This window comes from Hemiscyllium ocellatum, assembly GCF_020745735.1.
Source record: "Hemiscyllium ocellatum isolate sHemOce1 chromosome Y unlocalized genomic scaffold, sHemOce1.pat.X.cur. SUPER_Y_unloc_1, whole genome shotgun sequence".
Lineage (NCBI taxonomy): Eukaryota > Metazoa > Chordata > Chondrichthyes > Orectolobiformes > Hemiscylliidae > Hemiscyllium > Hemiscyllium ocellatum.
The window spans coordinates 621,245-645,774 of NW_026867600.1; the positions used below are offsets into that span (position 1 = coordinate 621,245).

The 24,530-nt window shown below is 44.8% G+C and overlaps 1 protein-coding gene across 1 annotated transcript; it reads right to left on the reverse strand.

The window, feature by feature from the left end:
- Positions 1-14,194: 14,194 nt before the first annotated feature.
- Positions 14,195-22,050, reverse strand: LOC132808992 (homeobox protein Hox-C11-like). Its single transcript, XM_060822381.1, has 2 exons — positions 21,414-22,050; positions 14,195-14,427 (listed from the first exon to the last, which is right to left on the reverse strand). The coding sequence occupies exons 1-2, from the start codon at positions 22,048-22,050 to the stop codon at positions 14,195-14,197; spliced, it is 870 nt and encodes a 289-aa protein (XP_060678364.1).
- Between the last annotated feature and the right edge of the window lie 2,480 nt (positions 22,051-24,530).

Below are 24,530 nucleotides of genomic sequence, written 5' to 3' on the forward strand. Positions count from 1 at the left end.
GTATGTATGTGTGTGGGTGTGTGTGTGTGTGTGGGTGTGTGTTTGTGTATATGTGTGTGTGTATGTGGGTGTGGATGTGTGTATGTGTGTGGGTATGTATGTATGTGGGTGTGTGTGTGTGTATGTATGTGTGTGTATATGTGTGTATGTTTGTGTATATTTATGCGTGTGCATATGTATGTGTGCGTGTATGTGTGTGTGTATATGTGTGTGTGTATGCGGGGGGGGGGTGTGTGCGTGTGTGTGTGTGTGGTAATGTGTGTGTGTTCACCCTTGTGTGAATGGGCATGTCTCTATATCTGAGTTTATATTTGTACCATTATATCTGTGTGTGTGTTTCTGTAATCATATCTACATAGGAATGTATAGCGTCTCTGTATGTTTAGGTGAATGTGTTTCTCTCTGAATTTGTGTACGTGTCTGTGTGTGTTTAGGTGAACATGCTTCTCTCTGTTTGAATGTGTCTGTGTGTGTGTGTGTGTGTGTGTGTGCCTGTGTGTTTAGGTGTGCATATACTTGTGTGAATGTGTCGCTGTGTCTACCTGTGTGTGTTTCAATGTTTGTATCTATGTGTGAATGCACATCTCTGCATGTGTATCTGTGTGGGTGTATTTGGTTGTGTGTGCCTGTTTGTGTTTCTGTGTGCCAATGTATGAATGTGTCTCTGTGTGTGTGAAACTGTGTATATGTATGTGAGCATCTGTATGTACCTTTGTATGTATATTTGTGGGTGAATCTGTGTAAGTGTGTGTGTGCACATTTGTCTGTGTGTGTATATATATATATATATATATATATATATATCACTGTGTGAACCTGTATATATGTGTGTGCATCTCTGTGTATCTTTTTGTGTATATCTGTGTGTAATCTGTGTTTATGTGTGTGTGATTCTGTGTGTATCTCTGTGTGAATCTGTGTATGTGTGTATCTTTGTGTGTATCTGTGTGTATCTCTGTGTGAATCTGTGTATGTGTGTATCTTTGTGTGTATCTGTGTGTAAGTCTGTGGATATGTATGTGTACACCTGTGTGTATCTGTGCATGTATATCTTTGTGTGTATCTGTGTGTGTATATATATGTGTGTGTGTGTGTACATCTGTGTGTGTGTGCATGTATATCTGTGTGTGTGTATCTCTGCATGTATATCTGTGTGAATCTGTGTGTCTTTTGTGCGTGTATGTTTGTGTATCTGTGTGCATCTTTGTGTGTATATGTGTGTGTGCATCTGTGCATGTATATCTGTATGTGAATCTGTGTATCTGTGTGTTTTTGTGTTTGTTTCTCTGAATATGTGTGTGTGTATCTGTGTGTATCTCTTTGTGTAAATCTGTATATGTATGTGCGCATCTGTGTGTATCTTTGCGTGTATATCTGTGTATGAATCTGTGTATCCGTGTGTATTTTTGTGTTTGTATCTCTGTATATGTGTGTGTGTATCTGTGTGTATCTTTGCATGTATCTCTGTATAAATCTGTATATGTATGTGTGCATCTGTGTGTATCTTTGTGTGTAACTCTCTGTATAAATCTGTATATGTATGTGTGCATCTGTGTGTATCTTTGCATGTATATCTGTATAAATCTGTATATGTATGTGTGCATCTGTGTGTATCTATGCGTGTATATCTGTGTGTGAATATCTCTGTATATATGTGTGTGTATTTGTGTGTATCTCTGTGTGAATCTGTGCTTGTGTGTATATATATCTGTGTATGAATATCTCTGTATATGTGTGTGTATTTGTGTGTATCTCTGTGTGAATCTGTGCATGTGTGTGTATATCTGTGTGTGAATATCTCTGTATATGTGTGTGTATTTGTGTGTATCTCTGTGTGAATCTGTGCATGTGTGTGTGCGTGTATATCTGTGTGTGAATATCTCTGTATATATATGTGTGTATTTGTGTGTATCTCTGTGTGAATCTGTGCATATATGTGTATATATGTCTGTGTATGAATAACTCTGTATATGTATGTGTATTTGTGTGTGTGTGCATGTGTGTGTGCGTGTGTGTATATCTGTGTGTGAATATCTCTGTATATATATGTGCGTATTTGTGTGTATCTCTGTGTGAATCTGTGCATATGTGTGTATATATGTCTGTGTATGAATATCTCTGTATATGTATGTGTATTTGTGTGTATCTCTGTGTAAATCTGTGCATGTGTGTGCGTGTATATCTGTGTGTGAATATCTCTGTATATATGTGTGTGTATTTGTGTGTATCTCTGTGTGAATCTGTGCATGTGTGTGCGTGTATATCTGTGTGTAAATATCTCTGTATATATGTGTGTGTATTTGTGTGTATCTCTGTATGAATCTGTGCATGTGTGTGTGTGTGTATATCTGTGTGTGAATATTTCTGTATATATGTGTGTGTATTTGTGTGTATCTCTGTGTAAATCATTGCACGTGTGTGTGTGTATATCTGTGTGTGAATCTGTGTATCTGTATGTGAATATCTCTGTACATATGTGTATGTATTTGTGTGTATCTCTTTGTGTGAATCTGTGCATGTGTGTGTATATATATCTGTGTGTGAATATCTCTGTATATGTGTGTGTATTTGTGTATATTTGTGTGTATCTCTGTGTGAATCTGTGCATGCGTGTGCGTGTATATCTGTGTGTGAATATCTCTGTATATATGTGTGTATTTGTGTGTATCTCTGTACGAATCTGTGCATGTGTGTGTGCGTGTATATCTGTGTGTGAATATCTCTGTATATATGTGTGTGTATCTCTGTGTAAATCTGTGCATGTGTGTGTGCATGTATATATCTGTGTGTGAATATCTCTGTATATATGTGTGTGTGTATCTCTGTGTAAATCTGTGCATGTGTGTGTGCATGTGTGTGAATCTAATTCATGAGTCACAGAAATAGAGTCTATGACTTGGATCAGATGTGAGTTAAAGCACATTCTGGGGTGGGGGCTTCCAAAGCCAGCTGACTGACAGTAACACAGGGTTTTATATTACTGAAGGGGCATTCAGAGTCCCCGACGCCCTCTGTATTCCCGCCCGCTGTCTGCAATGTACCGAATCGATCTGGCCGCCTCTCGGCCGTGTTTATTCGGGATTGGCTCATGTCTGTTCCTTCTCTCTTCTGACAGGAGCAAGGTATTCATTAGCCAGCTGGGTTTTAACGAGCTGGGAGCCCCTGTCTAGCTCGGAGCAGGAAACACTGCCTAACGACTGATCATAAAGACGGCACCAGTCAGATCTCGAAAGTTGAAAGTCAGCAGCAGGTTCCCCACCCCGTCTGTGTTTGTTGCTAGTTGTCTAGTCTGGGTGAGGGGGGAAGGCTGGGAGATGATTAGATTAGATTCCCTGCAATACGGCCCTTCAGCCCTACCAGTCCACACTGACCCTCCAAAGAGTAACCCACCCGAATCCATTTCCCTCTGACTAATGCACCTATCACTACGGGCAATTTAGCATGGCCAATTCACCTGACCCGCACATCTTTGGACTGTGGGAGGAAACCCACACAGACACGGGGGAGAATGTGCAAACTCCACACAGACGGTCACCCCGAGGCTGGGATCGAACCCGGGTGAGAGATGGAGTTGAGGATGTGAGATGGGTGTGAGGGTAGGAGATGGGGTTGAGGGTAGGAGATGGGGTTGAGGGTGAGAGATGGGGTTGAAGGTGGGAGATGGTATGAGGGTGGGAGATGGGGTTGAAGGTGGGAGATGGTGTGAGGGTGGGAGATGGGGTTGAAGGTGGGAGATGGTGTGAGGGTGGGAGATGGGGTTGAGGGTGGGAGATAGGGTTGAGGGTAGGAGATGGGGTTGAGGGTGGGAGATGGGGTTCAGGGTGGGAGATTGGGTTGAGGGTAGGAGATTGGGTTGAGGGTAGGAGATGGGTGTGAGGGTGGGAGATGGGGTTAAGGGTGGGGGATGGGTGTGAGGGTGGGAGATGGGTGTGAGGGTGGGAGATGGGGTTGAGGGTGGGAGATAGATGTGAGGGTGGGAGATGGGGTTTAAGGGTGGGAGATGGGGTTTAAGGGTGGGAGATGGGGTTGAGGGCGGGAGATGGGGTTGAGGGTGGGAGATGGGGTTGAGGGTGGGAGATGGGGTTGAGGGTGGGAGATGGGTGTGAGGGTAGGAGATGGGGTTCAGGGCGGGAGATGGGGTTGAGGGTGGGAGATGGGTGTGAGGGTGGGAGATAGGTGTGAGGGTGGGAGATGGGGTTGAGGGTGGGAGATAGGTGTGAGGGTGGGAGATGGGGTTGAGGGTGGGAGATGGGGTTAAGGGTGGGAGATGGGGTTGAGGGCGGGAGATGGGGTTGAGGGGGGGAGATGGGGTTGAGGGTGGGAGATGGGGTTGAGGGTGGGAGATGGGGTTGAGGGTGGGAGTTGGGGTGTGAGGGTGGGAGATGGGTGTGAGGGTGGGAGATGGGTGTGAGGGTGGGAGATGGGTGTGAGGGTGGGAGTTGGGGTGTGAGGGTGGGAGATAGGTGTGAGGGTGAGAGATGGGGTTGAGGGTGAGAGATGGGGTGCGAGGGTGAGAGATAGGGTTGAGGGTGGGAGATGGGGTGTGAGGGTGGGAGATGGGGTTGAGGGTGAGAGATAGGGTTGAGGGTGGGAGATGGGGTGTGAGGGTGAGAGTTGGGGTTGAGGGAGAGAGAGAGAGACGTGCGGCTGACCGTATAGGTGGGGGTAGGAAGTGGGGGTTTGATCACATCCCTGGAAACACAAACCGCTTGGAGTTACCTACCCATCTGAGGTTAGGGTGGGATTGGCCGTGCTAAATTGTCCCCGTAGTGCCCAGGGATGTGCAGGTCAGGGTGGGATTGGCCGTGCTAAATTGTCCCGTAGTGCCCAGGGATGTGCGGGTTAGGGTGGGATTGGCCGTGCTAAATTGTCCCATTGTGCCCAGGGATGTGCAGGTTAGGGTGGGATTGGCCGTGCTAAATTGCCACACAGACATGCACATGCATAAATTAAATACAGATACACACTCTCACAGAGAGACACACGCACATATGTACACACACACATATGTGTTTTTTCTTCGTCATGAGACGAAGATGTCACTAGCTAGACCAGCATTTGTTACCCCTCCCTGATTGCGCGGAAGCCAGTTAAGAGTCAACCCCATTGCTGTGGGTCTGGAGTCACTTATAGGCCAGACCTGGTAAGGATGGTCGTTTCCTCCCCTGAAGGACTTGAGTGAACCAAATGGGGTTTTCCAACAAGCGACTATGAATTTACAATCATCATTATTCATTCCAGACTTTCACTGAATTCATATTCCACCATTTGCCATGGTAGGATTCAAACCCGGGCTCCACAACATTACCTGGGTTTCGGGATTAATAGTCCAGCGATAATATCACACACACAGACATTCACACATTCTCAAACATCGACACACTGTCAGACAGAGAGAGAGACACACACATACACACAGACATACACACTTTCTCAAACATCGACACTCTGTCAGACAGAGAGAGAGACACACACACACACAGACATACACACTTTCTCAAACATCGACACACTGTCAGACAGAGAGAGAGAGACACACACACACATTCACACTTTCTCAAACATCGACACACTGTCAGACAGAGAGATGGACACTCACACAGACATACACACTTTCTCAAACATCGACACACTGTCAGACAGAGAGATAGACACACACATAGACACACACACTTTCTCAAATAGAGATACACTGTCAGACAGAGAGACAGACACGCACACAGACATACACACTTTCTCAAACATCAACACACTGTCAGACAGAGAGATAGACACGCACACAGACATACACACTTTCTCAAACATCAACACACTGTCAGACAGAGAGATAGACACACACACACACACAGACACACACACTTTCTCAAATAGAGATACACTGTCAGACAGAGAGACAGATACACACACAGAGATATACACACTTTCTCAAACAGAGACACTGTCAGAGAGACAGACACACACACACTTTCTCAAATAGAGATACACTGTCAGACAGAGAAACAGACACACACAGACACACACACTTTCTCAAACAGAGACACACTGTCAGACAGAGAGACAGACATACACACACAAACACACACTTTCTCAAACATCGACACACTGTCAGACAGAGAGAGCGAGCGAGAGACCAAGTGCACACACAAACACATGAAAACAGAGAGGTGTATGCATAAGCATACACACACGTGCACCTGTTGGAAATTTGCATAAACATACTTGTCTTCACAGAGGCGAAAACATAAGAGCTAGACACAAATACACATACAAAATGTAAAAGAGACACATGAACACGCAAACACAAACACATGCATACGAGGCTGCGGGGAGACAGAGAGATAGAGAAGCACACACACACAGACATGTGGGTAACTGACATAAATGCAAAGATACATACATTGAGAGGGACAAACACAAAAACAGGTATGCATATATCCAAGGCACACACACAGGCACACATAAACATAGAGAGAGGGTTTGAAAGCACATACATACAAAGACACACACAAATGCAGATAGGGACACTGACACATGCACAGACCCACACACAGAGACAGGGCATAGGAAACACATAAACACCACTACATTGAGATCACACGTGCAGAGAGAGAGAGAGAGAGAGAGGTTGAGATACACAGAAAGAGACAGAGACATAATGACATACAGAAACACAGCTACACGGAGACAGAGAGATTGTAGAGTACTCAGAGTGAGGGAGAGAGACAACACAGCTACACAGAGAAACAATGCAGAAAGAGACAGTGACTGAGTCACACAGAAAGAGAATGTGACTTAAAAGAAGTCCTGGGATTTACACATTAATGAACCAAAACCTGTAACTCATTCTAAAAGATGAAAGATTTAACAGCAATTTAGGCTTGTTCAATATATTGTTTCAGTTCCATGACACTGAAATCATTTGCTATAAATTCTGTATCTTATGACCCTACTCCACAGCTTTGAAGGAACAGCGCTCTGAAGGCTAGTGCTTTCAAACAAACCTATTGGACTGTAAGGTGGTGTTGTGTGATTTTTAGATTTGTCTGTACAGTCCAACACTTGGCTCCACCACATCATACACAGAAAGAGAGAGAGCCACACACACATAGACATACAGAAACACTTATGCTGATGGATTGAGAAATATGACTGAGAGAGAGAGAGAGAGAGAGACCTGAAGACAGGCACAAACACAGCTACACTGAGGCAGAGAGAGGTTGAAAAATATGCATGAGAGAAAGACATGGAGACACGCAAACACAACTCCACTGAGGCACACACACACACAGAATGAGGAATACATAGTTTGGAGATGCCGGTGTTGTTGTTATGATCTTACCCTCCACAACCACCTGATGAAGGAGCAGCGCTCTGAAAGCTAGTGCTTCCAAATAAACCTGTTGGACTATAACCTGGTGTTACAGAAATACATAGAGACAGACAAAACCACAGCTATACTGAGACACAGAGAGAGAGAGAGAGAGATGAAAAACATAGAGAGAGTGAGAGAGACATAGAGAGAGACACAAACACAGCTACATCAAAACACACACAGAGAAAGCGAGAGAGAGAGACATAGGGACAGACACAAATACAGCTACACTGAGACAAAGAAAGAGACAGATCAAGAAAGGCATAGAGAGACAGCGACATAGAGGCACACACAAACACAGCTACAGTAAGAGACACACATACACAGAGAAAGACAGAGAGAGACATAGAGACACACACAAACACAGCTATACCAATACACACACACACGCACACACACACAGACACACACACACTCAGACACACACGCACACACACACACACACACACAGAAAGACACTGAGGAATACATAGAGAAGAGAGCAACATGGAGACAGACACAACCACAGCTACACTGAGAGAGAGAGAGAGATGAAAAACATAGAGAGAGTGAGAGAGACATAGAGAGAGACACAAACACAGCTACATCAAAACACACACAGAGAAAGCGAGAGAGAGAGAGACATAGGGACAGACACAAACACAGCTATACCAATACACACACATACACACATACACACACACACGCACACACACACAGACAGACAGACAGACACACACACACAGAAAGACACTGAGGAATACATAGAGAAGAGAGCAACATGGAGACAGACACAACCACAGCTACACTGAGACAGAGAGGGAGAGAGAGAGAGAGATGAAAAACACAGAGAGAGTGAGAGAGACATAGAGAGAGACACAAACACAGCTACATCAAAACACACACAGAGAAAGCGAGAGAGAGAGAGACATAGGGACAGACACAAACACAGCTATACCAATACACACACACATACACACACACACACACACACAGACAGACAGACACACACACACACAGAAAGACACTGAGGAATACATAGAGAAGAGAGCAACATGGAGACAGACACAAATACAGCTACACTGAGACAAAGAGAGAGACAGATCAAGAAAGGCATAGAGAGACAGCGACATAGAGACACACACAAACACAGCTACAGTAAGAGACACACATACACAGAGAAAGACAGAGAGAGACATAGAGACACACACAAACACAGCTATACCAATACACACACACACACACGCACACACACAGACACACACACACTCAGACACACACGCACGCACACACACACACACACACACACAGAAAGACACTGAGGAATACATAGAGAAGAGAGCAACATGGAGACAGACACAACCACAGCTACACTGAGAGAGAGAGAGAGAGAGAGATGAAAAACATAGAGAGAGTGAGAGAGACATAGAGAGAGACACAAACACAGCTACATCAAAACACACACAGAGAAAGCGAGAGAGAGAGAGAGACAAAGGGACAGACACAAATACAGCTACACTGAGACAAAGAGAGAGACAGATCAAGACAGCAACATAGAGACACACACAAACACAGCAAGAGACAACATACACAGAGAAAGAGAGAGAGAGAGACATAGAGACACACACAAACACAGCTACAGCAAAAGACACGCATACACAGAGAAAGAGAGAGAGAGACATAGAGACACACACAAACATAGCTACACCAGTACACACACACACGCGCACACACACACAGATACACACACGCACACACACGCACAGACACACACACACACAGACACACACACCGAAAGACACTGAGGAATACATAGAGAAGAGAGCAACATGGAGACAGACACAACCACAGCTACACTGAGACAGAGAGGGAGAGAGAGAGAGAGATGAAAAACATAGAGAGAGTGAGAGAGACATAGAGAGAGACACAAACACAGCTACATCAAAACACACACAGAGAAAGCGAGAGAGAGAGAGACATAGGGACAGACACAAACACAGCTACACTGAGACAAAGAGAGAGACAGATCAAGAAAGGCATAGAGAGACAGCGACATAGAGACACACACAAACACAGCAAGAGACACACATACACAGAGAAAGAGAGAGAGAGACATAGAGACACACACAAATACAGCTACAGTAAGAGACACACATACACAGAGAAAGACAGAGAGAGACATAGAGACTCAATAAACGTGACTACAGCAAGAAACACATGCACAAAGAGAGGGAGGGAGAGAGTGAGAGAGAGATTGAGGTACACAGAGACACACACAAACAGAGCTACACTGAAACACACATAAACACACACACACAGAGACCTGGGTGCAGAGTATGAGAGACGTAAAGAGATAGAGAGGCACACACACACATAAGCACTGAGAGACATGGACATGGGGCGGAGGGGGTGTGCAGGCTTGAACATTCCTTTCCACAGAAATAAAAGTCTTTCTTTCTTATTCACAAAGTTCCACCTGTCGCAAAGGATCCACGTAAATAGTTTTATTGGAACAAGCCCCATCCCCCTAACGCCCCAGCTTGTCCCTTCCCCATCTCCCCTCGCCACAGACACTGGGGGAGGAGTGTGACGACTGAACTTGTCTTTACTTTCTCAGGGAGGGGCTCTACTGACTCAGACAGAGCAATAAAGTGAATGAAACGCGTGGCCAGTAATATAAGGATGGCTCATGGGGAGGAAGGGATGTGTTTCTTTAGCTGTTTGTGTGGAACAAGCAGAGTTCAGAGAGAGAGAGATTAAGGAGGAAAAGAGGAAACTGATTTCATTTTTTTCTCCCCCAACCCCAAAACTTTATAATGTCGTCTAGACTGAACATGTTCCTCGAAAAACACAATTTTTCAACCTACCTCCTGCACCCACCTCAGCTCCCTCATAGGCAGACGCACATGTATACTCAGACACTCTTACACACACACGTGCACACAAGCACGCACAAACTGACACACATGCACACAAACACGCGCACACTGACACACACACGTGCGCACACACACTGACATGAACACCAATGCACGCACACGCGCACACACACACCGACATGAACACAACACACACACACGCACACACACACCGACATAAACACAAATGCACACACACGCACACACACCGACATGAACACAACACACACACGCGCACACACACACTGACATGAACACAAACACGCACACACTGACACACACATACATGCACACATACGCGCGCACACACACCAGCATACACATAAACACACACAAACAGACACAGGGCAACAAAACATTAATGAAACAACATACACTTCGACACACCAATGTGAACCATACACATGCACACAAACACGCACACACCGACACACATGCACACAAACACACACATGCCAACACACACAGCCACACACACACACAGACACTGACATGAACACAAATGCACACACACACCGACATGAACAAACACGCACACACCAACACACACATGCATGCGTGCACAAACACACACACCAACATACACATAAACACACACAAACGGACACAGGGCAACAAACCATTAATGAAACAATGTACACTTCGACACACCAATGTGAACCACACACACACGCGCGCGTGCGTGCACACACAGACATCCCTCTACACCACAGACCCACACATACACACCCTACAAACACCTATCTGTAGCACAAACACACACATCTACCTGAACGACACGCACACACCCCTATATGACCTCGACTTGCACACTCACAAACACACACCTATCTGAACCACATACACATCCCTATGAACCATACTCACCAACACACACTTCCAAGCCACACACCCTACACTCAAACACACACCAATCTAAACAACGTACACACACACACCTAGATGAACCACACTCACATAAACACACACCTATATGAAACACATTCAAACATACACCCCTAACAACACACATGCCTAGATAAAACCCTCACACAAACACACACCTACCCAAACTGTGCACACACCTGTGTGAATCACATTCACAAACACACACCTGAATGAACAAAATAGACATACCTATCTGAACCACACTCACTCCATACATACATACTCTCTCTCACACACACTCTCTCTTTCTCACACACACACACACACCCATCTAAATCACACTCACTCCACACACACAAACATATAAAATTGTTCACACAAAAAGCAAATCTCACCACTTTTTTGCTGTGAATCCCCCCCCCCCCCCCGCCTCTTCCTAGTGTCTGGAGTGAGCTATTTGCTGTTTCATGTGGTTTGGTGTGTTTCATATTCACGCATCTCTTGATAAAAATAAAATTATCTCCTTTCTCTCTCTTTCTCTCTCTCTCTCTCTCATTGTAACCACGAGCAAGAGGGAGTGTCCCCCAGACGCCCGTTAACTCAGGAAATAAACAAAAACAGATTTTTTTTTAAAAAGTGGAAACAGTCACGACTCTCAAATGAAAGTGGCCCTTACAATATTTCACAGTAGTTTATTTGATAATGTAAACTGCAGACTCACATTAAAATCCAGCATGGAAGCATTTTTTTTTGTTCTGTGTGCCGGAGACAGAACAGAGGTCCGTTTAAGCAACTTATGAGAGGCTGGGACACAATAGCCAAAAACAAATACATAACACACACACAGACACACACACACACACAGACACACACACACACAGACACACACACAGAGACACACAGACACACACACTCACACATACACACACAGACACAGACACACACACAGACACACAAACACACAAACACACACAGATACACAGACACACATATGTACACACTGACACAAACGTACACATACAAACACACATACACTCAAATACACACACACATGTAGATGCACACACAATATACTGACAGACAGAATACACATAGACCTACACACACACAGACATGCATATATATTCACTCAGACATACAAACACTGCCACTCACAAACTCTCACACACATGTCGGGACTTGCACTGACCCGTGCTAATTAAAATTAAACTCAGATACGCACACAGACACACACACTCACACATAGGCGTCCACACACACACACACACATACACACAACACACACACACACATAGGCGCACACAGGCGTCCACACACACACACAGACACACACACACATAGGCGCACACAGGCGTCCACACACAGACACAGACACAGACATGCGCGCACACACAAACATACACACAACCACACAACATACACACACAGACACTCACACAAATAACGAAACGGAGATACACCGGAACAGTTGAAAGCTATTAAAGCGGTCCGTTCCGATTCTCATCACAATTAATTAATTAATTAATTAATTCCCATTCTGAGTTACAGCGGGAAGGAGTCACTCTGAGTGGCACCTCCTGTTAATCAGAGATAAACTAAACTTGGCGGCTGATCCTATGAAGCGGTAGAAAGGTGCGGGAGGGGGAATGAGCGGCTGGGAGAGGGGCGCTGGCAGCTGGAATAAATACCGTGTGGTTATGTGGATGTGTGCCTACGTGAGTGCGTCTGTGTAAGTGTGTGTATGTGTGTGTGTGTGTCCCTGTATCCGAGAGAGTGTACGTGTCTGTGTGTGTGTGGGTCTGAGTGAGTGTGTGTGTGCATGCTTGTGTGTGTCTACGCGAGTGGGCATGTGTCTGAGTGTGTGTCTGTATCTAAGAGAACCGAAGTGTGTCTCTGTGTGTGCGCGTCTGTATCACGAGAGTCTATGTGTCTGTATGTATGTGTGTGTTTAAGTGTGTGAGAGAGTGGCTGTATGGGTGTACATGTGCCTGAGTGTGTGTGCCTGTGTGCACGTGGTGTGTCTGAGTGTGTGTCTGTGTGTGTGTATTTAAGAGTCTATGTGTCTGTATGTGTGTGTGACTGTCTGCGTGTATCTGTATTTAAGAGAGTCAAGCGTCTGTATGTGTGTGTCTAAGTGTGTGTCTGTATTTAAGAGAGTCTATGTGCCTGTATGTGTGTGTTTAAGTGTATGTGAGCATCTGTACGCGTGTACATACGTCTGAGTGTGTGTGCCTGTGTGCACGTGGTGTGTCTAAGTGTGTGTCTATTTGTGTGTGTGTGTCTGTATGTAAGGGACTTTACGTGTCTGCATGTCATTGTGTCTAAGTGTGTATCTGTATCTAAGAGACTCTATGTGCTGTATGTGCGTGTGTCTAAGTGTGTGTGTCTGTATCTAAGAGACTCTATGTGTCTGTATTTGTGTGTTTAAGTGTGTGTGAGCATCTGTATGTGTGTACATGTGCCTGAGTGTGTGTGCTTGTGTGCATGTGGTGTGTCTAAGTGTGTGTCTGTATCTAAGAGACTCTATGCGTCTGTATGTTTGTGTCAAGGTGTGTGTGTGTCTGCATCTAAGGGATTCTGTGTCTGTGTGTCTGTACCTAAGACAGTCTGTGGGTCTGTATGTGCGTGTGTCTAAGTGTGTGTCTGTGTGTGTGTGTCTGTCTGTATCTAAGAGACTCTATGTGTCTGCATGTGTGTGTCTATGTGTGTCCAAGTGTGTGTGTCTGCATCTGAGAGAGTCTGTGTGTGTTTGTGTTTGTTTGTGTGTGTGTAAGCGTCTGCAAGAGGGCGTGTATGTGTCTCTATCCCTGCCTGTATGTGGGTGAACAGCCCAGTCAAATACCTACGCCCCCCTTTCCCCACCCCAGCCTGACCTCGTTTATTTTGTGTGTGCGATCGGTTGGTTGCGATAGAATAGGAATCCATTTTCACTTTCTCTCTCTCTCCCTCCCTCCCTCCCAGTTGCATTTATTTGCAAATGGAGCCAATATTTCGTGTCTCCCCCTCTCTGTGTTTACACACACGCACCACGCACGCTTATGTCCGTTGCTGGTAAATTTCACAGGAGCGGGTTTCCGGAGAAATACTGCAATCGGTCCCTGTTCAATTTCTTTTCCTTCATCCGCCGGTTCTGAAACCAGATTTTAACTTGGCGGTCGCTGAGGTTCAGGGACCGGGAGAGCTGCGTCCTCTTTTCTCTGTTGATGTATACATTGAAAAAAAACTCCCTCTCCAGCTCACGGATCTGAAACTTGGTGTAAGGACATCTTTTCTTCCTGGCCCGGGATCCGCCTGTGGGTTTGGACAGGAAAAAGGGGAAAGGGGGATTATGACACATCAACAAAACGAAAACATAACAATAAACCAAACGGTTCCGGCTCGGCTCTGCTGGTTAACACCAGAACCGATGGCTTGGAATGTGCTGGTCATTTTGACACGCAAACATCATTCGCCTGCGAGGCTATTTTATCGTGTGAATATTCCCAAAGTATTAATTTTCCAGTCTTTATTTTAAAACAAAACCTGGGTTTGTGTGTGTGCGTGCGCGTGATAATTTTAACATGTGAATATCCCAAAGTTATCTCTGTAGAAATTCCCCAATGTTTATACAATACAGGTTTATGTGTGTGTGTGTGTGTGTGTGTGTGTGATAATTTTAACATGTAAATGAATCAAAATTACCTCGGTAGAAATTCCCCGTGTTTATACAATACAGATTTTGTGTGTGTGTGTATGTGATAATTTTAACATGTAAATGAATCAAAGTTATCTCTGTAGAAATTCCCTGTGTTTATACAATACAGGTTTTTGTGTGTGCGCATGTGTGTGATAATTATAACATGTAAATGAATCAGTTATCTCTGTAGAAATTCCCCAATGTTTATACAATACAGGTTTGTGTGTGTGTGTGTGTGTGTGTGTATGTGATAATGTTAACATGCAAATACCCAAAGTTATCCCTGTAGAAATTCCCCAATGTTTATACCATACAGGTTTTGTGTGCATGTGTGCGATAATTTTAACATGTAAATACCCCAAAGTTATCTCTGTAGAAATTCCCCAATGTTTATAAAATACAGGTTTGTGTGTGTGTGGGTGTGTGTGATAATTTTAACATGTGAATATCCCAAAGTTATCTCTGTAGAAATTCCCCAATGTTTATACAATACAGGTTTGTGTGTGTGTGTATGTGATAATTTTAACATGTAAATACCCCAAAGTTATCCCTGTAGAAATTCCCCAATGTTTATAAAATACAGGTTTGTGTGTGTGTGTGTGTATGTGATAATTTTAACATGTAAATACCTCAAAGTTGTCTCTGTAGAAATTCCCCAATGTTTATAAAATACAGGTTTGTGTGTGTGTGGATGTGTGTGATAATTTTAACATGTAAATGAATCAAAATAATCTCTGTAGAAATTCCCTGTGTTTATACAATACAGGTTTTTGTGTGTGTGTGATAATTTTAACATGTAAATATCCCAAAGTTACCTCTGTAGAAATGACCCAATGTTTATACAATACAGGTGTGTGTGTGTGTGGAGGGTGTGTGTGAGTGCGTGTGTGTGGAGGGTGTGTGCGCGTGGAGGGTGTGTATATGTGTGTGCGTATGATAATTTTTATCATGTAAATGTCTCAAAGTGATCGCTATAGAAACTGCCCAAGTTTATAAAATACAGGTTTGTGTAACTGTGTGTGTGTGTGTGTGTGGACGTTGTGTGAGTGTGTGTGGAGGGTGTGTGTGTGTGTAGGGTGTGTGTGTGGGTGTGGACGTTGTGTGAGTGTGTGTGTAGGGTGTGTGTGTGTAGGGTGTGGGTGTGGACGTTGTGTGAGTGTGTGTGGAGGGTGTGTATGTGTGTGTGTAGGGTGTGTGTGAGTGTGTGTATGTGTGTGTGTATCTGTGTGATTATTTTGACATGTAAACATCTCAAAGTAATCTCGGTACAGATTTCTAAACGTAGACTTTTGTCCATGGAGATTACGTTAACTTGGAAATATTTCAAAGGAATTTTTGCACAAATCGCCCCTCCCCCAAAACATTTAAAACATAAGTCTGCGTTTGGGGTGGGGGGAGGAGGTGGGGGTCTATGCCCGTGCGATCATTTTTATACACTGTCCGGGGCATGGGTTAGGTCACATGTGGAATGCTGTGCTCATATCTGGTCTCTCTGTTATAGGACAAATGGTTGAGAAACATGAAAGGATTCAAAAAAATATTTACAAGGATGTTTCCAAGTCGAGTAATAGGGAGAGGCTGGACAGGCTGGGGCTGTTATCCCTGGAGCGTCGGAGGCTGAGGGGGTGGACCTTCTAGAGGTTTATAACATCATAAGGGGCATGGATAGGGCAAATAGACTCCTGGGGTGGGGGAGTCCAAAACTAGAGGGGCATAGGTTTAGGGTGAGAGGGGAAAGATATAAAAAGGACCTAAGGGGCAACGTTTTCACCCAGAGGGTGGTACGTGTATGGAATGAGCTGCCAGAGGATGTGGTGGAGGCTGGTACAATGACAACATTTAAGAGGCATTTGGATGGGGATATGAATAGGAAGGGTTTGGAGGGATATGGGCCGGGTGCTGGCAGGTGGGGACTAGATTAATTTAGTGATATCTGGGTCAGCATGGACGGGTTGGACCGAAGGGCCTGTTTCCGTGCTGTACATCCCTGCGCCTGTCCATGTAAACGGTTTAAAGTGGGCGCTGTACACACACTCTAGCAAGGCTTTTAAAACTGTGCGCGTCTGTGTGATTATTTTAACACTTAAATATTTCGAAATATACTCTGCATAGATCCCCGGTTTTTTCAAAGGCAGTTTTTTTGAGTCGAGGTGGAAATGTTTCTAAATAATCACTGTCTAAATCCCCCCCCCCCCCCAGGTTTCAAAAATACTGATTTCCTAGTGATCATTTTAGTATGAATATATCTCAAAGTAATCACTATATAGGCCCCCAGGTACTTAAAATTATGGCTGAACGGGGTAATTATTTTAATATGTGCATATCTCACCGTGATCTCTGTACAGATCTTTGGTTCATGTCTCTCTTTTTTTTTAAAAAGATTTGTGTCCGCCTCGATTATTTTTAAATAAGACACTTTTGAGGACTAGGGTCGTGATCTTTTTTAACACCGAACTGTTCCAAAGCATCAGACTCGTGTTCAATTTAACCATGCAAATATTTCAAAGTAATCACTGCGTGCACCCCATATTTTTAAAACTCAAATTTGTATCTGTGCATTTCTGCCTGTGGGGATGTTTTAACATGCAAACATCACGGTTTTTTTTATTAAAGCCAGCGACTTGTGAGTTTGTCTGATGAAATCATTTCAACACAGCCTGTTCCAGGGCTCTGTAGCTTTTTTTTCAAAACCCAGATTTGTGGCTTATTTTAAAATGTACATATCTCAAAGTAACCTCTGCATAAATGGTCCAGATTTATAAGGCACAGATCTGGGTCCATAATGATCATTTTAATAGATAAATATTTCATAATGATCACCATATGAATCACAGATTGCATGTATATTTTGTGATTAATTTATAAGTACCTCAAAAGTATCGTTGAGTTAAGTTTTAAAAATTCGTTTGTGTGTGTGCCTATGCATTTTGAACCTGTAAATATTTCAAAGTTATCGCCCCTAAACTTTTAAAACTCAGACTTGGTTGGGGAGACTATTTTTAACTTTTAACTATTCCGAAGTAATCACCGTGCAGACCCGTGCCCCGGTATTTTTCAGCAGAGATTTGTAACAAGGTGATTATTTAGACATGTGAATATATCTCAATATTGTGGACATCGCCCAGGATTTTTTTTTCCCAAAGATAAAACGCAACTCTGTTGGCGTCTTGTCAATATTTTAACGGGTAAATATTGCAAAGTAGTTGCTCCGCCGTCTGTCGGTTTTCGTTTAAACAGAGGTTTGTGTGAGCGAAGAGAGAGAGAGTGTGTGTGCATGTGTGTGTGTGTGTGTGTGCGTGTGTGTGTGTGTATGTGTGTGTGTCTGTGCGTGTGTGTGTGCATGTGTGTGTGTGTGTCTGTGCATGTATCTGTGCATGTGTGTGTGTCTGTGCATGTGTGTGTGTGTGTGTGTGTGTGTGTGTTCAGAATCCCTTCCACAATATAAACGCTTTCAACGATTCCATCAGTGCTGGGGGAACGGTGCAGTGAGAGATTCTGTGAAAACCCGATGTAATATTATGCTCAATTTAACGTGGCCGAGAGAGAGAGAGAGAGAGAGAGAGAGTGGGGGAGGGAGGGGGAAAGGTTTTCAGTTTAACAAGCCATTCTGATTGAAGACGAATGTGGTTTTCAAAGTCTTTAAAATTTTCACAGACTCTCCGATGCCGAGAGTTGGGTCGGATGTTGTTGCTATAACACCCTCCCACTCAAAGGCTGGCTCTCATCATAAAAATATTTGAGATAACAAAGCTACACTTTTCGACCTCAATAAATACATATCCGGCGCTTATAAAACCTCAAATAAAAATTCCCTGGGAAATAAAACGCACACAGAGAGATGTTTCCATTCATTGTTAAATGGACAGACAGACACAGGGACTTACAGTATCGCTCCCTCCCTCACAAACACACACACACATACAAAAATCTCTTCCTCACACTCTGAAACACACGAATTCTCTGTCTCACACTCACGAATTCTCTCTTACATATAGATTCCCTCACACACTTTCTCTCTCACACACCCAAATTATTTCTGTCACGCTTCAGTCACCCGTAGACACACTTTTCCGCTCAAATCCTGTCTCTCTCTCTCTCACACACACACACACACACAAATTCTCTCACGTACAATGTCTGTCTGTCTCTCTCACACACACAAATTTCCTCACACACAAATTCTCTTTCTCACAACCACAAATTCTGTCTCACATTCTCATACACGCACTCAAATTCTCTCTCACACACACAAAATTTCTCGCACAAAAATTCCCACAAACACACAAATTCTCTCATACACACGACTTTGGTCTCTCTCCCTCTCTCTATCACACACACACACACACACTCAATTTCTCACACACAAATTCTGTCTCTCTCCCACAAACACAATTCTCTCTCAGTTTCTGTCTCTCTCTCACACGCACTACTCTCAAATTCTCTCTCACACACAAATTCCGTCTTTCTCTCTCACACTACATTCAAATTCTCCCTCACACACGAATTCTATCACTCCCTCACTCAATTTCTGCGGCTCTCTCTCTCTCTCACACACACACCAATTCTGCCTTTCTCTCTCACACACAAATTATCTCTCACAAAAATTTTGTCTCTCTCAATCACACAAAATTTCTCACACACAAGTTCTGTCTCTCTCCCACAAATACAGATTCTCTCTCAAACAGTTTCTGTCTCTCTCTCTCTCACACACACACACACACACACACTGCACTCAAATTCTCCCTCACACACGAATTCTGTCTCACTCTCTCTCACACAAATTCTCTCACAGCCAACCTCTTTCTCGCGCACTCAAATTCTCTCTCTCTCTCACACAAACTTCTCAGACAAAAATTCTGTCTCTCTCCCACAAACACACAAATTCTCTCTCACACCCGAATTCTCTCTCTCTCACACACACACTCAAATTCTCTCACACAAATTCTCTCCCTCACAAACACAAAATTTCTCTCACACAAATTCTGTCTCTCTTCCACAAATCCTCTCTCACACACTTTCTGTCTCTCTCTCACACACACACACAAATTCTCTCTCACACATTTCTGTCTCACACAGAAATTCTCTCACACACAAATTCTCTCTCAACACATTCTCACAATTTCTGTCTCTCTCTCTCACACACAAACTCTCTCGTACACAAATTCTGACTCTCTCTGTCACGCACCCAAATTCTCTCTCACGCACAATTTCTATCTCTCCCTCGCACACACAAATTCGCTCTCACACATAATTTCTGTCACTCCCTCTCTCTCTCTCACACACAAATTCTCACACAGACGCACACAGCAATTCTCTCTCTCACACACTCACAAATTGTCACACAGATGCACACTAATTCTCTTGCTCGCTCTCTCACACAGATGCACACAGTAATTCTCCCACACAGACACACAAATTGTCACACAGATACACACTAATTGTCTAGCTCCCACTCTCACACACAAATTCTCACACAGACACACACACAATAATTCTCTCTCACACACACAGAGACACATAAATTGTCACACAGATACACACACTAATTGTCTCGCTCCGACTCTCACGCACACAAATTCTCACACAGACACACACACAATAATTCTCTCTCACACACAGAGAGACCCACAAATTGTCACACAGATTCACACACTAATTGTCTCGCTCCCTCTCTCACACACACAAATTCTCACACACAGACACACACAATAATTCGCTCACACAGAGAAACACACAAACTGTCACACAGATACACACACTAATTGTCTCGCTCCCACTCACACACACAAATTCTCACACAGACACACACACAATAATTCTCTCACACAGAGAGACACACAAATTCTCACACAGATACACACAATAATTGTCTCGATCCCTCTCTCACACACACAGACACACAAATTGTCACACAGATACACACAATAATTGTCTCGCTCCCACTCTCACACACACAAATTCTCACACAGACACGCACACAATAATTCTCTCACACACACAGAGAGACACACAAATTGTCACACAGATACACACTAATTGTCTCGCTCCCTCTCTCTCTCACACACACAAATTCTCACACAGACACAATAATTCTCTCTCTCACACACACAGACACACACAATAATTCTCTCTCTCTCTCACACACACACACAATAATTCTCTCTCTCACACACACACAGACACACACAATAATTCTCTCTCACACAGACACACAGACACACACAATAATTCTCTCTCTCACACACACACACACACACAGACACACACAATAATTCTCTCTCTCACACACACACAGACACACAGACACACACAATGATTCTCTCTCTCACACACACACAGACACACAGACACACACAATAATTCTCTCTCTCTCTCACACACACACAATGATTCTCTCTCTCACACACACACAGACACACAGACACACACAATGATTCTCTCTCTCACACACACACAGACACACAGACACACACAATAATTCTCTCTCTCTCTCACACACACACAATAATTCTCTCTCACACACACACACAGACACATAGACACACACACACACACACAGACACACACACACACACACACACACATAAAATAGTCCACCTACTGGAATTATTGAGGGCTTTCCCTGCGGTGTGACCCGGAGGAACGTCCGCTGCTGTTCCCGGCCGATTGCCCCCGTGTCCGGACTGAGGGTCGGCTCCGACCGCCTGTCTCGGCTCTGCCTCCGGTCCTGCCTTCCCTCCCGGGACGGGTCCGGGCTCTCCCGCCGCCGCCGCCGCCTGCTGCAGGAGCAGTTGATGCGGTTGGTCGCTGAAATTTCCACCTCTCCCTCCTCCTCCGGCGTAAGTCGCGCCCGGGAACCCGTCTGGCGGCTGGCCTTTCCCGGGGTAGAAATCACGGGCGACCCGCTCGGGGCTGCACCGGGGCGGCGGCGGCGGCGGCGGCAGTTCTTGTCTTGGCGGTTGTTGTTGTTGTTGTAGCAGGTGGCGCCGCTGACCGTACCCCGCGCCGTCTCCCAGCAGCAAGTCGGCGATGGAGACGGGCGGAGGAGGGGGGGGGAGGAGCTCACTCTCCGCCGGTTCTCCCCCCGCCGCGTACGCGTAGGCGAACGGAGCGGGGTCCCTGGGACCCGCTCCCGGGGGCAAGGGGTAAGCCACCCGGCGCTGTGCCGGGCTCTGCGCGGACGGCAGGAACGGCGAGAATTCCGGTAAATAGTAGGCGGCGCAGTTGGAGAGGTACATCCCGGGGTTGCGTCCCCCTCCTCCCCCTCCTCCTCCTCCTCCTCCTCCCCTCTCCCCCAGACCCTGCTCCTGAAACTGCCAGGAAAATTTCCCCAGACAGAAATTGTCGTACATCCCCCGTCCAACGCAGCCCCCCCCTTCCCCGTCTCTCCCTGTTGAGTGTGAGTGTGTGTGAGTGTGTGTGAGTGTGAGTGTGTGTGCGCTGGGAGTTGGCGCGGGGTTTGGGGGTGGGGGTGGGAGGGGAGAGGGGTCTGGGGTGTGCACACCTTGGGCGAGAGTGAGAGGCACACACACACACTCACACACACACACACACAGACACAGACACAGACACAGAGATAAACACACACTCCAGAAAATATATATATATATATATATAGATGACGCACAAAGCGAGCAATTACTGTGCCCGCACACGTGATGCGAGGCAGATATTGCGAACACATCAAAGTTGAGATAGATTTTTGTTAGTTGGGAAAAAACCCAGCAAGCCTGCTCGGCTTGCAAGAGTCTCCCCCAGGGTCAGGGATTGGGGTGGGTGGGGGGAATCAGGGTTAGGGAGTGAGAGAAACCTCACACCAAAAACAACATGTTATCAAATGTCCCTTTATTTCTCCCTATGTCTCTTTATCTTTTTCTCTCTCTCTCTCTCTGCCTCTCTCTCTCTGTCTATGTGTGCCTCTCTCTGTCTCTGTCACTTTATCTCTGAGTGTGTCTGTCTCTACCTCTCTCTCTTCATCTCTGTGTGTGTGTGTCTCTCTCTCTATCTCTCTCTCTGTCTCTTTATCTCTTTCTCTGTCTCTGTAACTTTATCTGTGTGTGTGTCTCTATCTCTCTGTCTCTTCATCTCTCTGTGTGTGTGTCTCTCTCTCTCTCTCTGTCTCTATCTCTTTTTCTGTCTCTGTCACTTTATCTCTGTGTGTGTGTCTCTCTCTATCTCTCTCTGTCTCTTTATCTCATTCTCTGTCTGTCACTTTATCTGTGTGTGTCTCTCTATCTCTCTCTGTCTCTTTATCTCTTTGTCTCTGTCTCTTCATTTCTGTGTGTGTCTCTCTCTATCTCTCTCTGTCTCTTTATCTCGTTCTCTGTCTGTCACTTTATCTCTGTGTGTGTCTCTATCTCTATCTCTGTCTCTTTATCTTTGTCACTTTATCTCTGTGTGTGTCTCTCTCTATCTCTCTCTGTCTCTTTATCTTTCTCTCTCTCTCTCTGCATCACTCCCTCTCTCTGTCTGTCTCTATCTCTATCTCTCTGTCACTTTACCTCTCTATCTCTCTCTGTCTCTTTATCTCTTTCTCTGTCTGTCACTTTATCTCTGTGTGTGTGTCTCTCTATCTCGCTCTGTCTCTTTATCTTTCTCTCTCTCTCTGCCTCACTCCCTCTCTCTGTCTCTCTCTATCTCTATCTCTCTGTCACTTTACCTCTCTATCTCTCTCTGTCTCTTTATCTCTTTCTCTGTCTGTCACTTTATCTCTGTGTGTCTCTCTCTCTTTATCTCTCTATGTCTCTTTATCTTTCTCTCTCTCTCTGCCTCTCTCTCTCTCTCTGCCTCACTCCCTCTCTCTGTCTATCTGTCTATCTCTATCTCTCTGTCACTTTACCTCTCTCTGTACCTCTCTCTGTCTCTTTATCCTTTTCTCTCTCACTCTGCCTCTCTCTCTCTCTCTCTATGTGTTTCTCTCTGTCTCATCTCTCTGTCTCTTTATCTCTGTCACTTTATATCTGTTCGTGTCTCTCTATCTCTCTATGTCTCTTTTTCTTTCTCTCTCTCTCTGTCTTAATCATTCTCTCCATCTGTCTCTTTCACTAACTCCCTGTCTCACCTGCTCTGTTTTCCTCTCACTCTCTGTCTCCTATCTCTCTCTCTCTCTCTATTTATCTCTGTCTGTCTGTCTCTCTCTTTCGATTTCTCTGTCTCTCACTCTATCTATTTCTATTGTCTCTCACACACACATATTAATCTCTGCATCTGTCTGATTTTATCTCTGTTTCTTTCTCTCTTTCTTTCTCGGTCTCTCTCTTTCTCAATCTCTCTCATCCCTGTCTCTAGCTCTCTCTTTATCTTTCTCTGTCTATCGCTCTATCTCTTCATCCCTCTCTCTGTGTCTCCCTCTTTTTGCCTGTCTGTCCCTCTTTCTTATTTCTCTCTATCTTTATCGCTCTCTATCTCTCTCTGCCTCTTTCTCTCTTTCTGCTGCCTCTTATGCTTCAGTCTCACTGTCTGACTCCCTCCCTCTGTCTCTGTCTCTCACTCCTCCTCTCAATTTCTATCTCTGTCTCTCTCTTCCCTCCCCATCTCTCTGTTTCTATATGTCTGTTTGCCTTCTGCACCCAATCTCTCTCTTTGTCTGTTTCTCCCTGTCTCTGCCTTTCTCTCTACCTCTCTCTTTGTCTCTTCCTGCCTCCCTCTCTCTCTTTCTCTATCTACCCCTCCGTGTGTGGAGATGTGTGTGTATGTGTATCTATCTGTCCCTTCATGT

Excerpts from the sequence above, each read along its gene's own strand:
- LOC132808992 (XM_060822381.1), bottom strand. The coding sequence starts at position 22,050 with ATGTACCTCTCCAACTGCGCCGCCTACTATTTACCGGAATTCTCGCCG. Across the intron at positions 14,428-21,413 it reads GAAAGCCCTCAATAATTCCA|GCGGATCCCGGGCCAGGAAG; the intron begins GTAGGTGGACTA and ends CCAAACCCACAG.